The sequence below is a fragment of the Oratosquilla oratoria genome, chromosome 40, assembly GCF_046742065.1.
Source record: "Oratosquilla oratoria isolate Oo_2021 chromosome 40, ASM4674206v1, whole genome shotgun sequence".
In the NCBI taxonomy this organism is placed as follows: Eukaryota; Metazoa; Arthropoda; class Malacostraca; order Stomatopoda; family Squillidae; genus Oratosquilla; species Oratosquilla oratoria.
The window spans coordinates 9,677,488-9,690,575 of record NC_134816.1 but is presented as its reverse complement, the minus strand read 5'-3'; the positions used below and the strand labels follow the sequence as shown (position 1 = coordinate 9,690,575).

Here is a 13,088-nt window from a genome sequence, read left to right as displayed (position 1 = left end):
GGAAGATAGTGTTGCTGAGGGTGATTACCCTCAAGCTCTAGTAAAAGAGGTATGGAAGGCAGATGTGGAGGGAGTGAACATGAGGGGACGTCCTAGGATGAGGTGGATGGATCGGGTGAAGGGGGCTTTGGGGAAGAGGGGAATGTCTGTTGAGGAAGGAAGGGAGAGGACGGAAGACAGGGGTGAGTGGAGAATGGTTGTATATGGATGATGTTGTGATTGCATGAGGAGGAATGGGCTGGGGGGGGGGGTAGTATGTGTGAGTAAATTTTGACGCAGCCCGAAGGGATTTCTCCCCGTCCTCTCCTTATATGCAAGGGGGGACGGAGAGGGGGGGTCGCCAATTAAATGAAGCGGCCTTGCTGTGGATGTGCTGTGTCTTGCGACACTGCTTCTGACCCAGGGCGGTGGGCAAGGTGCAGGGATGATCCGTCATCCAGGAGGTGCTCTGATGAGAGGGAGGGTGGGAGGGGTGTGGAGTGTATTTAGGGATGAAATGGGTGGGAGTGTTTTTATGCCTTTCCCTTTTTGGCTACCTCCCTTGAAAGGGGGAAAAAGCCTTGGTATATGTATGTATGTATGTATGATCATCATTTAAGGCCATGGCATGTTCTTCAACCAGTTCCCTCACCTCATACTCCTGCATGTCCTTGAACCCTTCACCACCAACAAGCCTAGCTAGCTCCACCATCTTCTTCATAGCACCATTAACCTCCTCCTGAGGACCAAAGCCTGTGAAATTGCACACACACTCTAGCCACAATGCCCTCCAACAAACATTGACTGAGGGCACAAATCCTTAAGGCACTCCTGCACAATTGAGAGGTAGTCAGCAATAGTGAATTTTTTTCAATAATGAATGACACTCAAGTCAGGGTTTGCATCCAATACAGTGTGAAGCCTCTGCATGCATCTGCATGTGTAATAGGCTTTGAAGGTAATCACACCCTGATCAAGAGGCTGTATAAGGGAAGTTGTTTTTGGCAGCATAAACACAACCTCAATGTTATTGCACAATCCATCAAGTGACATTGGGTGACCTGGAGCATTATCTAGGAGCAGGAGGACTTTGTGAGGCCCTTCTCTTGTAGATAGGCCTGTACATCTGTCAGGAAACAGTGATGGAACAAGTCAATAGTGATGGTGTTGGTTGTCCATGCTTTTACACTATGCATCCAGAATATTGGCAGTAAGTTCTTGTTGCATCCCTTAAGTGCTCTGGGGGTTAGCAGACTTATTAATAAAGCCTAGTTTGATGGTGTGGCCAGCAGCATTAGCAAAAAGCATTAATGAGCATCAGTTCTTAGCAGCTTTGAACCCTGGCACACACTTCTCCTTAGCAACAAAGGTCCTGGCAGGCATCTTCTTCCAAAAGATACCTGTTTCATCCATAATCCATACCTGCTCAGGTCTGTATCCCTTATCTTCAATAATTTTCTTCAGTACACCAGGGGATGCAGGTGCCAAAACATGATCTGCCGAACTTGATTCCCCACACATTTTCAAATTGTGCAAGGAAAACTGCATCTTGAATCTGTCAAACCATCCTTTACTTACTAAAAATTCAGACTGGATAGTGACAGGACGGTCTGGTTCTGCACTGGTGCTAGCCTCTGCTTTGGTGCTAGCCTCTGCACACATGCTAACCTTATCACTCGTTACTCTGTCATACAATGTTTTCCCTTTGCACAAATTACATTGCCTTTTTTGTTCTGGTCTGTTACCCACACATATAAAGCAGATTCCATCTTAGATATAGCACTGCTTCTTACCTGTGACATTTGCTTAGCAGAAGAAGGAGCAGTAGATGCCAGTGCTACGCCAATGTTCGTCTCAGTTTTCTTTATTGAATGCACTATGCTCTCACTACATTAAATAGCTTTCCAACAGGAGAACTGCTCATATTACATGCCCTACACTTGTCTAGCAACTTCACCTTCTCCAAAATCATCACTTTCTTTAATCTTTTTGGAGTAGACTTGTCATGAGAGGTTGCTGCTTGCTTGGAGGCCATAGTTCACCACACATACACACATGAATTGAATAAATACGTACATACATACGTATACCAAAGGCTTCTTCCCCCTACATGGGGGGTAGCCAAAAAGAAAAAGGCATAGAAACCACTCCCACCCATTCCATTTCCTATATATTCCACTCCCCTCCACCCTCCTCCCTCCCTCTTATCTTGGCACCTCCTGGATGACGGGTCATCCCTGCATCCTGTCCACTGCCCTGGGTAAGAAGCAGTGTCGCAAGACATAGCACATCCACAGCATGGCCGCTTCATAAATTCGGCGACCCCCCTGTCCGTCCCCTCATGCAGAAAAGAAGACGGGGAGAAATCCCTTCAGGCTGCATCAATTTTCTTTTCTCATACATACTTCCTCACCCCCCATCCCCAACCCACTACCCCTCATGCATCACAGCATCATCCATACACAACTCCTCTCCATTCACCCCTATCTTCTATCCTCTCCCGTCCTTCCTCTACAGACATTCCTCTCTTTTGTAAAGCCCCTTTCACACCATCCATCCATCTCATCCAAGGACACCCCCTCATATTCACTCCTTCCACCTCTGCCTTCCACACTTCTTTTACTAATCTTTCTTCACTTATTCTTTCCATGTGTCCAAACCATCCTAATACTCTTTCATCAACCCTATCTCCCAGCTCCCTTTCCACCCCTGTTCTCCTCTTCACCTCCTCATTTCTCACTCTATCTAGCATAGTAACCCCTATCATACTTCTCAGACATTTCATCTCAAACATATTCAAAATCCTTCTCTCTTCTTCTCCTCTCGTGTTCCATGTTTCTGCCCTATACAATGCTGTTGGCCCAATCACTCCTTCATATAACCTCCTCTTAGCATCCATTCCCAGATGTCTGTTTCTCATTACACTTCTTAATCCACCAAGGCATTTACTCTTTTCTCTCAATCTACATTCTACCTCCACCCCCACTCCTCCCTTTCCTGCCACATTCGCACTCAAGTATCTAAAACTATCCACTTCCTCCAGTCTTTCACCCTTAATGCTCACTTCCAGCCTACTGTCACTCTCTCCCCTTGTACATCTCATCACCTTACTTTTGCCCACATTTACACCTTCCTTCTTTCACACACCTTCTCAATCTCTGTCACTAACTTCCTCAATCCCTCCTCTGATCCTGCTACAAGTACAGTGTCATCAGCAAACAACAACTGGCTCACCTCCCACTTTTCTCAATTTTCTTTAATCATCTCCAATCCCTGACCCACTACACATGCATTCACCTCTCGCACCACCCCATCCATGTATAAGTTGAACAGCCAGGGCGACATAATGCATCCCTGATGAACTCCCACCTTTACCTCAAACCACTCACTCTCTCCATTTCTAATCCTAACACAAGTTCTACTACTTTCGTAAAAACTCTTGACTGCTCTTAACAGCTTTCCTCCTATCCCATATATCTGTAGTACCTCCCACAGTGCCTTCCTGTCTACCCTGTCGTAAGCCTTTTCCAGATCCATAAAAGCCAAAAAAACATCATTACCTTTTCCTATAGCTTTCTCACATATCTGTCTTACCACAAAGATCTGATCTACACATCCCCTACCTGTCCTAAAACCACACTGTTCCTCACCAATTACTCCCTCTGTTCCTCTCCTAATCCTCTCAATCAAGACCCTTCCATAAGCCTTCCCAAGTACACATAACAAGCTGATCTCTCAGAAACTACTACACTCACACTTGTCCCCCTTTCCCTTGTAAAGAGGAACTATACAGGCACTCCTCCAGTCCTCCGGCACTCTACCCTCTCTAAAACAAACATTAAATAACCTCACCACCAAGTCTACCATAAATGTACCTCCTTTCTTCAGACATTCTGCATGGCATCCATCCAGACCAGGTGCCTTACCTGCTCTCATCATCTTAACAGCTACTTTCACTTCATCCTTCCCTATTTCTCCTCCATTTTCCTCACTCATCACTCTCATTTTCTTAGCACTTCCCACTGCAACTACCTATCCCTCCCAATCCTCCTTCACATTTAGCAACTCCCTAAAATACTCTGCCCACCTTCCTCTCACTGCCTTCTCTTCCATTATCATCTCTCCATCTGCACCTTTTGCCTTTTCTTCTCTACTCTTCTGTCTGTGGTATGGAAGAGGAATTTGGTGGTGGAACTTGTGTCCCTAAAACATATGGATTGGTGGATCATTTAGCAACTCCCTAAAATACTCTGGCCACCTTCCTCTCACTGCCTTCTCTTCCATTATCATCTCTCCATCTGCACCTTTTGCCTTTTCTTCTCTACTCTACTGTCTGTGGTATGGAGGTGGAATTTGGTGGTGGAACTTGTGTCCATAAAACATATGGATTGGTGGATCAGGGTGATGAGTCCACCGCTGATGCTGTTGGTTCACTCTTGCCTGATGGTAGTGGAACAATGAAATGAGGGACTTTTTATGTCATAGTTTTGTTTTTTATGTGATGGCAATATGTATGTTGTGTTGTTTGAGGAAGTGTTCAACTTGTTTTTTGAGTTGATGCCATCAATGTTATATTGTAAGATGTTGTTGTTGTTGTTGTTGTCATTCCCTAGACTGTCTGTCCGAGCAGTCCTGTCTCCCCAAGGAATGCCACAGCCAAAACTGGGCTTTCCCACAAATCCTTTACAGAGTGTATGTTGTGTTGTTTGCATGCATGATTGTGCATAATGCGGTCTTCCATTATGTGTTGTATGGTATGGAGTGAAGTGTTACATCCCAGGCAGCAAGATGTTGTTGTTGTGTGTTCTGTATGTGTTATAGGTTGTTGTATGGTGTTGGAGTACATGTGGGGGATGATTAGAATCAGGGTTAGAAGGAGGTAGAGGAGTGGTTGAGGAGGAGGGCAGAGGGAGAGGGGATAGCAAGGAGGGTGTCTGTATGGATGCAGGCTGGGGGTGGAATGGTGGGAGTGAGGTTATGGGTGGGCATGTATTTACTACATAGATGTATTATTCGGGAAGAGAGCTATGCTTGTGGTGACCCGTCTTTGTATCTTTCAGCATCAAGTTTTTTCTTAAAATCTTGAATGATATTTGCACACACTGTTTCTTTATCTAAGTTATTCCAGATATCCAGCACTTTGTGTCCGGTTGTTTCTTTTGTCTTGTGTCAGCAAATGTTGTGCAAGTTGAGTGGTCCCAATTTTTGCATGAGTTACACTGAACTGAGCCCCCTTGTCTGTTGGCTCGAGATGATGGGTTTGGAGCATGTTGGACATGTGTAGTTTGTGATGAGCCCTGGCTTGCTCTCTACACCTCCAGCTAATTTACCCAGTTGTATTTTACGGGATGAGAGCTGTGCCCATAGTGACCCATTTTTGTAGAAAAGGAATGACTGCAGGAGAATCACTCCACAGTGCAGAAAAAATGTGAAGGTGCATTGTTGGAAAAGGGGTTGTGATACTCGCCCAGGTAACCTAGCTGCTCCCAAGGACTGGTGCCACTAGTGCACGGGCAAATGGAAGAAGATTCTAGTGTCTGTTTGGCCCCCAATTCTTGGAGTTCGGGGATAGTCTCACAATGAAGACACTGTCACACCAGGGCCCCAATGACAGGCACTTGCATGTGGTGGTCCTGTAAGACGGACAGCAAAGCTACCTGCTTGCAGAACCCACAAACCCCCTCACCTCTTTCAAGAGGTGCAGCTCTGAAGGGCTGACATTCAAGTCTCTGGACTGGGCATAAGATATCTCTCTATCAAGTTCAACTGTATTTCTTGGATTTTTTCATACATGGAGAGCTAACCACTGACAACTGTTCCCCTTCTCTTACCACTTTCAGTTGGTCATATAGAAATAGTCTTACAATAACAACATGCAGACAATAGTCAGAAATTTCTTCCCAGAGAGATCTGTGGGAGGGCCTGAGGACTGATGCCACTCATTATGAAGCTGCAGGCTTTCCACTTAGTGAGCTTGAACATTAGTGGAACTAACAATGAACCTCATAATAAATTTTCTCCAACCACACAAATTACCCTTCATTACTGTCCTCATTAATCATCCCTCTCAAGGTCCTTCATTCATTTCAACAAACACCCTTAGACCTATACATTCCAACTTGCACAATGAATTTTTGTGAGGTACATTATCAAAAATTTCCTCAGTACTAGCACACCTATTTTCCGGTCACCACCCACTGAAACAGTACACAGAATTGTCTGACAACAATAAATACCCTAGATACAACCACAACATAGAAATCACTGATACAATATACTATATTTTCCTACACCAACTTGCTAGCCTCTTGAAAGCATGACCAATATGCTGAACTGGTGACTGGCCAGTTTCTGGGCACTGAGGGTCTTCTGCATGAGAAAACTGGAACAATATATTGACTCAAAATACTTTCTTTTCTTTCTTACCTCATGAACTTTGTAGACATGATAATTCAATCTTTGCCATTGTATTTTGTAATGTGTTATGGTGCCTCGGGCCTCTTCAGGTTTAAGTTTTTTCCACTTGACCAGAAGGGTGGTGGGGGAGGTGGCATTCAAGGTCACCTGTGGCATTGAGGTAGGTACTGAAAAGAAAAACACAATGGTATGAGCTGCACACCAAAATATGACCTTAAACTTTTTGTCTTGTACACAATGTGGTTTGCTTTTGCAATGTGAAAATTACAATACACTGTTTCCAATTATAAACCTATATATCTACAGTATCTACATACAAAAATACTTCTTCCCCCTCACAAAGGAGGTAGCCATTCAAGGCATGCACCCACCCTCCATCCATCCCACACAATTGTTTACTTTTTAAAAAATTCTTAGCAATATTTTCCTATACACTAAATGGCTTCCTCCCCTTTATAAGGGAGGTAGCTAGCCAAGGCATGCATACAACCTTCACCCGTCCCAATCCATTTGTTTTCCCTTTCTTCTCAGCTCCTTGTGGATACAGGGCCATTCCTGTCTCCCACCCATTGCCACTCGTTTATCTATCTTTCAGAAATTTCTTAGCAATATCTATCTATACACTAAAAGGGCTCTTCCCCTTTATAAGGGAGACAGCCAGCCAAGGCATACAGCCAACCTTTACCCATCCTAACCCATTTGTTTTCCTTTTTTCTCAGCTCTTTGTGGATGAAGGGATCATCCCTGCCCCACTCCCCACACTGCCTGGTTCAGAAGCAATGCTGCTAGATACAGCACCTCCATAGCAGGGCACAAGAGATACACAAATTTATGGAGTGGACAAATCTATCTCTAACCAAATTGCTTGGGCCAAAGGCAATGCAGTGAAATACAGTGCCTCCACAGCAGAGTACAATGGCCACAGATGATTTGCCCCCACTACTTCACTATATGGCAGCCCCCTCTTGATTCACTCAAATATTTTACAGAACAGACAAAGGAAACTTCTCTGAACTTCATTAACCTTTCATCTGTTCACAATCTTTCTATATTCACTTCAATCTTTTGCACTCTACTAAGATGACATTTCTCATGCATCCAAGGCCTCCTTCATTTGATCCATCCACCTCATTCTTGCTCTTCCTCTGCAGTTCAATCCATCCACACTCATTTTCCACACTCTTGTTTTGCTAGTCTTTCTTTGCTCATTCTTTCTATATGCTCAAATCACTTCAACATACTGATCTACCATATCTGACAGGTCTCTGCCTCACTTCTATAATTTTCACACTATTCATTCATGTACAATTACATTTCTCAAACACTTCATCTCAAACACATTCAAAGTTTCCTTTTCTGCTTCCCTTTAATTCAAAGCCACTGATCCATACAGACCCTTCAGTACAATAATTCCTTCATATAACCTTCTCTTTGCATTCATCCCCAAATATGTGACCAATGATGGATACCTGTATGTGATTCTGCAAATTGGAGAGCAAAGCTGCCCATTTTCAAAACCCATCAACCACCTTCACCTCCATCTGGAGGTGGAGCCCAGAGGGGACACTGTCTTTGAACTGGGCCCCAAGATATCTCTATCAACTTTCACTGATGTTCTTAAATATTTTCACATTTAGAGAGTTGACAATTGCTCTCCTCTCCCAACCCCTTTCAACAGGTGATAAAGCAGTCCCAGACTGGTATGTGCATCAGTAGTATGGCCCCCACACAGTGTGAAAGATAAATGCATGATCAAGAGAAGATAGGGAGTTAACAGTAGGAGATCAGGTCTTTGAAGAGGCCTCTGCTTAGACAGAAATAATGAATGAAGTTTCCAATCAGTCTTCACAAAAGAGAGCAACTTTTTTGGAGGAAAGAAAAGGAAGCAAAAATTCAGGTTTAGATATAAATGTAGAAGTGAAGGAAATGCTCAATCTTTTGCAATCACTGCACATGACAAAACCTTCAGGACCTGATGGGATCTCAAACAAAATATTTTTGGAATGTAAGGAACTGGCAGACAAGATTCAGGGCAACTGTGATACCAATTCACAAAGGTAAAGTAAGGAGACACCACTAAATTTTAGGCTGGAATCACTGACCAGAAGATTGAAATTATGTGAACGGATTGTGAAAGCTTGATGGCCATATCTTGAAGAGATGAAGATTTCAACAGACAATTTGGCTTCAGATCTTGAAGGTCATGTATGCTGAACCTTTTAAGCATTTACTCGAGAGTGACGTGTTGCAAGAAAGGGGTGGGTGCACTATGTGTACCTTCACCTAGAGAAGACTTTTCATAAAGTACTCACAGACGACTTGTGTGGAAATTGGAACATGTTGGAGGAACAAAAGGCAAACTACTAGAATGGATGAAAGAATTTTTGAAGGAAAGAAACACAAGAACAGTAGTAGAGGATAAGATCTCAAAATGAAGAGTTGTAATGAGTGGAGTTCCACAAGATTCAGTGCTAGCACAGATAATTTTTCTTGTATGTCAATGATATAATGGAAGGAACATGTTCCTGCCAGTGTGTTTGCAGATGATGCAAAAATTATAAGAGTGAAAAACAAGGAACACTGTAGATGATTGCAAAAAGATCTAAACACTATTTTTGCATGGAACCAAGAATAGAAAATGAATTCCAATATAAAAAAATGCAAGGTACTGGAAATGGGCAATAGCAGCAAAAGACCATCCTTAAACTACTCCTTGGGAAGAGAACCCATTACAAAAGCAACAGAGGAGAAAAATTTGGGAGTGTTGATGAAAGATGTTAAGGTACGCAGTGTAGCATTCAGATGTGGCATTCCATAGTTATTAGTTGTAAGCATTATAGCATACCAATGCCACATGCAACATAATTATGCCCCGAGCACAGGACTACTATGTTTAATTGTAAATAGCCAAATTACTACCTGGCAACACTGCACACCCAAGAAATGAGAATATACCTATAGGTATGGTGTAACATACTGGTAATTGCTCATTGTCTTGATAAGGCACTTCTTGAAGTCCTACAGAACTTCCCAATAATTACTTCTACAGGCATACATATACCAAGGCTTTTTTTCCCTTACAAGGGAAGTAGCCAAAAAGAAAAAGGCATAAAATCATTCACACCCATTCCATTACTAAATACACTCCACTCCCCTCAACCCTCCTTCCCATCTTAGCACCTCCTGGATGATGGGTCATCCCTACACCTTGTCCACTGCCCTGGGTCAGAGGCAGTGTCACAAGGCACAGCACATCCACAACAAGGCCACTTCATTAAACTGGCAACACCCCTCTCTGTCCCCCCATGCAGAAAAGGAGATGGGGAGAAATCCCTTCGGGCTGCGTCAAATTTTACTCACACATACTACCTTACCCCCATCCATTCCCCCTCATGCATCACATCATCCATATACAACCATTCTCCATTCACCCGTCTTCTGTCATCTACCGTCCTTCCTCAACAGACATTACCCTCTTCCCCTAAGCCCCCTTCACCCCATCCATCCATCTCATCCTAAGACATCCCCTCCTGTTCACTCCCTCCACATCTGTTTTCCATATCTCTTTTACTAGTCTTTCTTCACTCATTCTTTCCATGTGTCCAAACCATCCTAATACTCTTTCATCAACCCTATCTCCCCACTCCCTTTCCACCCGTTCTCCTCCTCACCTCCTCATTTCTCACTTTATCTAGCCTAGTAACCCCCATCATACTTCTCAGACACCTCATCTCAAACACATTCAAACTCCTTCTCTCTTCCTCTCTAACAACCATAAACCCATGTTTCTCTGTCGCCCTCCACAGTAAAGAACAGCAAATGGGAATGTCTGCTGAGCAGTGAAAGGAAAGGGCAAGAGAGGTGTAAGTAGAGTTACAGTAACTGCAAATGAATGAAAGACTGATGTTGCCCAAAGGGATTTCTTCTTGTCTGCTCAGTAAAGTCTTGTGGGGATGAAGGGAGAAGACGGGTATGTAATGAAGGGGGGGGGGTTGAATTCAACTTTGGCTATTGGGTCCTGCAGTGAAGGTCCTGTATCTCACAGCATTACTTCTGACCCAAGCAGTAGATGGTGGACAGGAATGACCCATCATCCACAAGGAGATAAAATATAAGAGGCAGCAATAAATGGGTGTTAAATAAGTGTGGGATGGGTGGGTGGGTGTATATCTTGACTTGGCCATATCCTTTATATATGTATATCCTTTATAGTGCTTACCATCTTCCCCTGTGGTGAACATCTTGGTTTCCGAAGGGTCCGAGGCCTGTTCGTTGTAGGCGCGCACTTGGATGGAGTAGTTGGTGTGGGGCTTGAGCATATCTAGGACACATGAGGTGTTCTGTGACACTACCTGCTGCTCCTGCTCATTACCATCTGCAAAACCATCTCATAAATTGCAGGGCACAAGTTCTAGTACTAACTTAATATCTAATATATATCTTATGGAATAAACAAAAATATTACCCCTGAAAATTGTAGACATATATTTTCAATATGTTTATTTGTAAGACAACATTCTATGAATATGTTTCCAAGTTTTCAAGGCAAACCATAAATTGTACATACCACTTTCAACAAAGTGAATTGAGTAAGCCTGGACTACACCAGAAGGGGAGTATGCTGGCTTCCACTGAACTAACACATCAGTGGAGGACAATACTTTGACCTCCACATCACGGGGAGGATCTGGGTTTTGCTTAGATGAATTTATATAGATGTGGCCCCAAGCCATACTGTAAAATACATGATTTCATGTGTTTAGTAATCATTTATTAAGGTTAAAAAAATATATATCCCCTTCACCATGATGTCCTCCAGATTTTATTCTAGCTGTTAGGCATCTTTATTAAGGTATGATTAAATCACTAAAGCAAAGGGAATTAAGAATATCTCAATTAAATATCAAACTACAATGAACTATAATTCTATTTATCTACATCTATCTATATAACAAGGGCTTCTTCCCCATTATAAGGGAGGTAAACAAAGGCATGTACCCACTCCACTCCCATTCACTAGCCCTGTTTCCTTCTTAATTTAGATCCTTGTGGATGAAGGGTCATACCTGTCTCCTGCTCAATATATAATGTAATACAATATCATTCAGCCCTAGGGCCATCATGGGAGTGAAAGGGTTAACATACATCCAATTCCTTGAAATCTGATGTATTTACCAACAGTTTTTCATAGTTAATGTTTAGGAGCACTGTATTTATTCCTACCACATCTACAATAACTAATATATTAATACCTCAATGTCAGTACAGTACAAATTAATTTATTATACTGTGACAATGCCCACAAAGTTGACATCTTTAACATATACACTCTTTACATATCTTGTTCAGATTAACACTAGATGCTGTGAGGCTGCCACTATACTGATGGGGTTAAAACCATCACAACCCCTTCAGCTGTGTTGGCCTTTAAAATTTCATTGTGGCTAATATTTGATGAACTAAGAATTCTTTGAGAAAATTAACCTACCTATAACCAGCTGCATTGGTGACTATACACTGATAAAGGCCAGTGTCTGAGGTAATGCTGTTTGAATACACCAGTTGGTTGTCAATCTGCCTAATACGTCCACTGATGAGGAATGGCTCACCATTTTTGTACCATGTGACCCGAGGCTTCGGGTTGCCTCCAACTGTACAGTTGAGGCGTAAAGTTTCAGCAATTCTTATAACTTTAGACTGAGGAGGGTCAAGGATAACTGGGGGTACCAATACGCTCACTTCTATAACCTGCAAAATCAAATACCAATATTCTCAATTACTTTTCAACTTATAAGTGATTACTCACAAAATGAGGTGACTGGACACTGAAGAGGAATATCCTCAACCCTTTCCCTCCCTCCTGATCGAAACGCGTGAAAATTGCTCCTCCACAGCAAATTCAAAGACCAGCCTACTCGCTTCAATAATGTCTGTATTTATATATTAAAGGAACAAGAATAACTAATTAACTAATTGTTGCCTTAAGTTTCACCTAGTGGAAAACCCACAGCTCTACAGCAGCTGATAACACTTCTTTCAGATATTTGTGTAGTTATATTCTCTTGTATGTACATTGTAATTTCTCTTCCAATTCTATGATCATCATACAGTTAAAGTCCATTAATCCGAATTGCAGGGGACCAGAGGGCATTCAGATTATCAAAAAAAAATTGATTGTTGGGCAATTGCCTTGGGAACACTAATAAACACTGAGTAATACATATGTTTACACTCTAAAATGGCAAAAAAAATTATTTATCTTTACATACTTCCATACATGGTACATTATGTAGTGTAGTACAGTACAGTAGGTATGAAACAGCAGGAGAAAAAAAATCACCACATACCCGCTGTGACAACTGCCCAACCTACCAAGCACAAACAATAACCAAACAAATTACAGCACTAATTAACACTTTATCTCTGCTGTTTTTCACCAGTGACATTGATGGCCCTCATGCCGTGACGATTCTTGAAATTCCGTAACCATCAGAAAACTCCAAATTCCATTATACTGCATTTCTTAATGTTAAAGTTCACTTCACACTTCTGACTCCATTTCCACATTTTGTCTAGGTCTTCTTGTAGCGATCTGCGGTCTTCTGTACTCACTCTCATAGTTTGGCATCATCAGCAAAAAAGTTCATGTAACACTTCACTCCCTCATCCATATCATTTATATATATGGCAAT

General features: G+C 42.4%; 1 protein-coding gene across 6 annotated transcripts in view; it reads right to left on the bottom strand.

Annotated features, from left to right (window-relative positions):
• LOC143020634 (protogenin B-like) overlaps positions 1–13,088 on the bottom strand; it is an 862,265-nt gene that overhangs the window by 251,496 nt on the left and 597,681 nt on the right. For all 6 annotated transcript variants that reach the window (XM_076177127.1, XM_076177126.1, XM_076177129.1 and 3 more), the window contains 4 exons: positions 11,885–12,144; positions 10,964–11,130; positions 10,616–10,771; positions 6,406–6,563 (listed from right to left, as the gene is read on the bottom strand). In XM_076177127.1, coding sequence (XP_076033242.1) covers positions 6,406–6,563; positions 10,616–10,771; positions 10,964–11,130; positions 11,885–12,144 — 741 coding nt within the window. The remainder of the gene's footprint in view (positions 1–6,405; positions 6,564–10,615; positions 10,772–10,963; positions 11,131–11,884; positions 12,145–13,088) is intronic.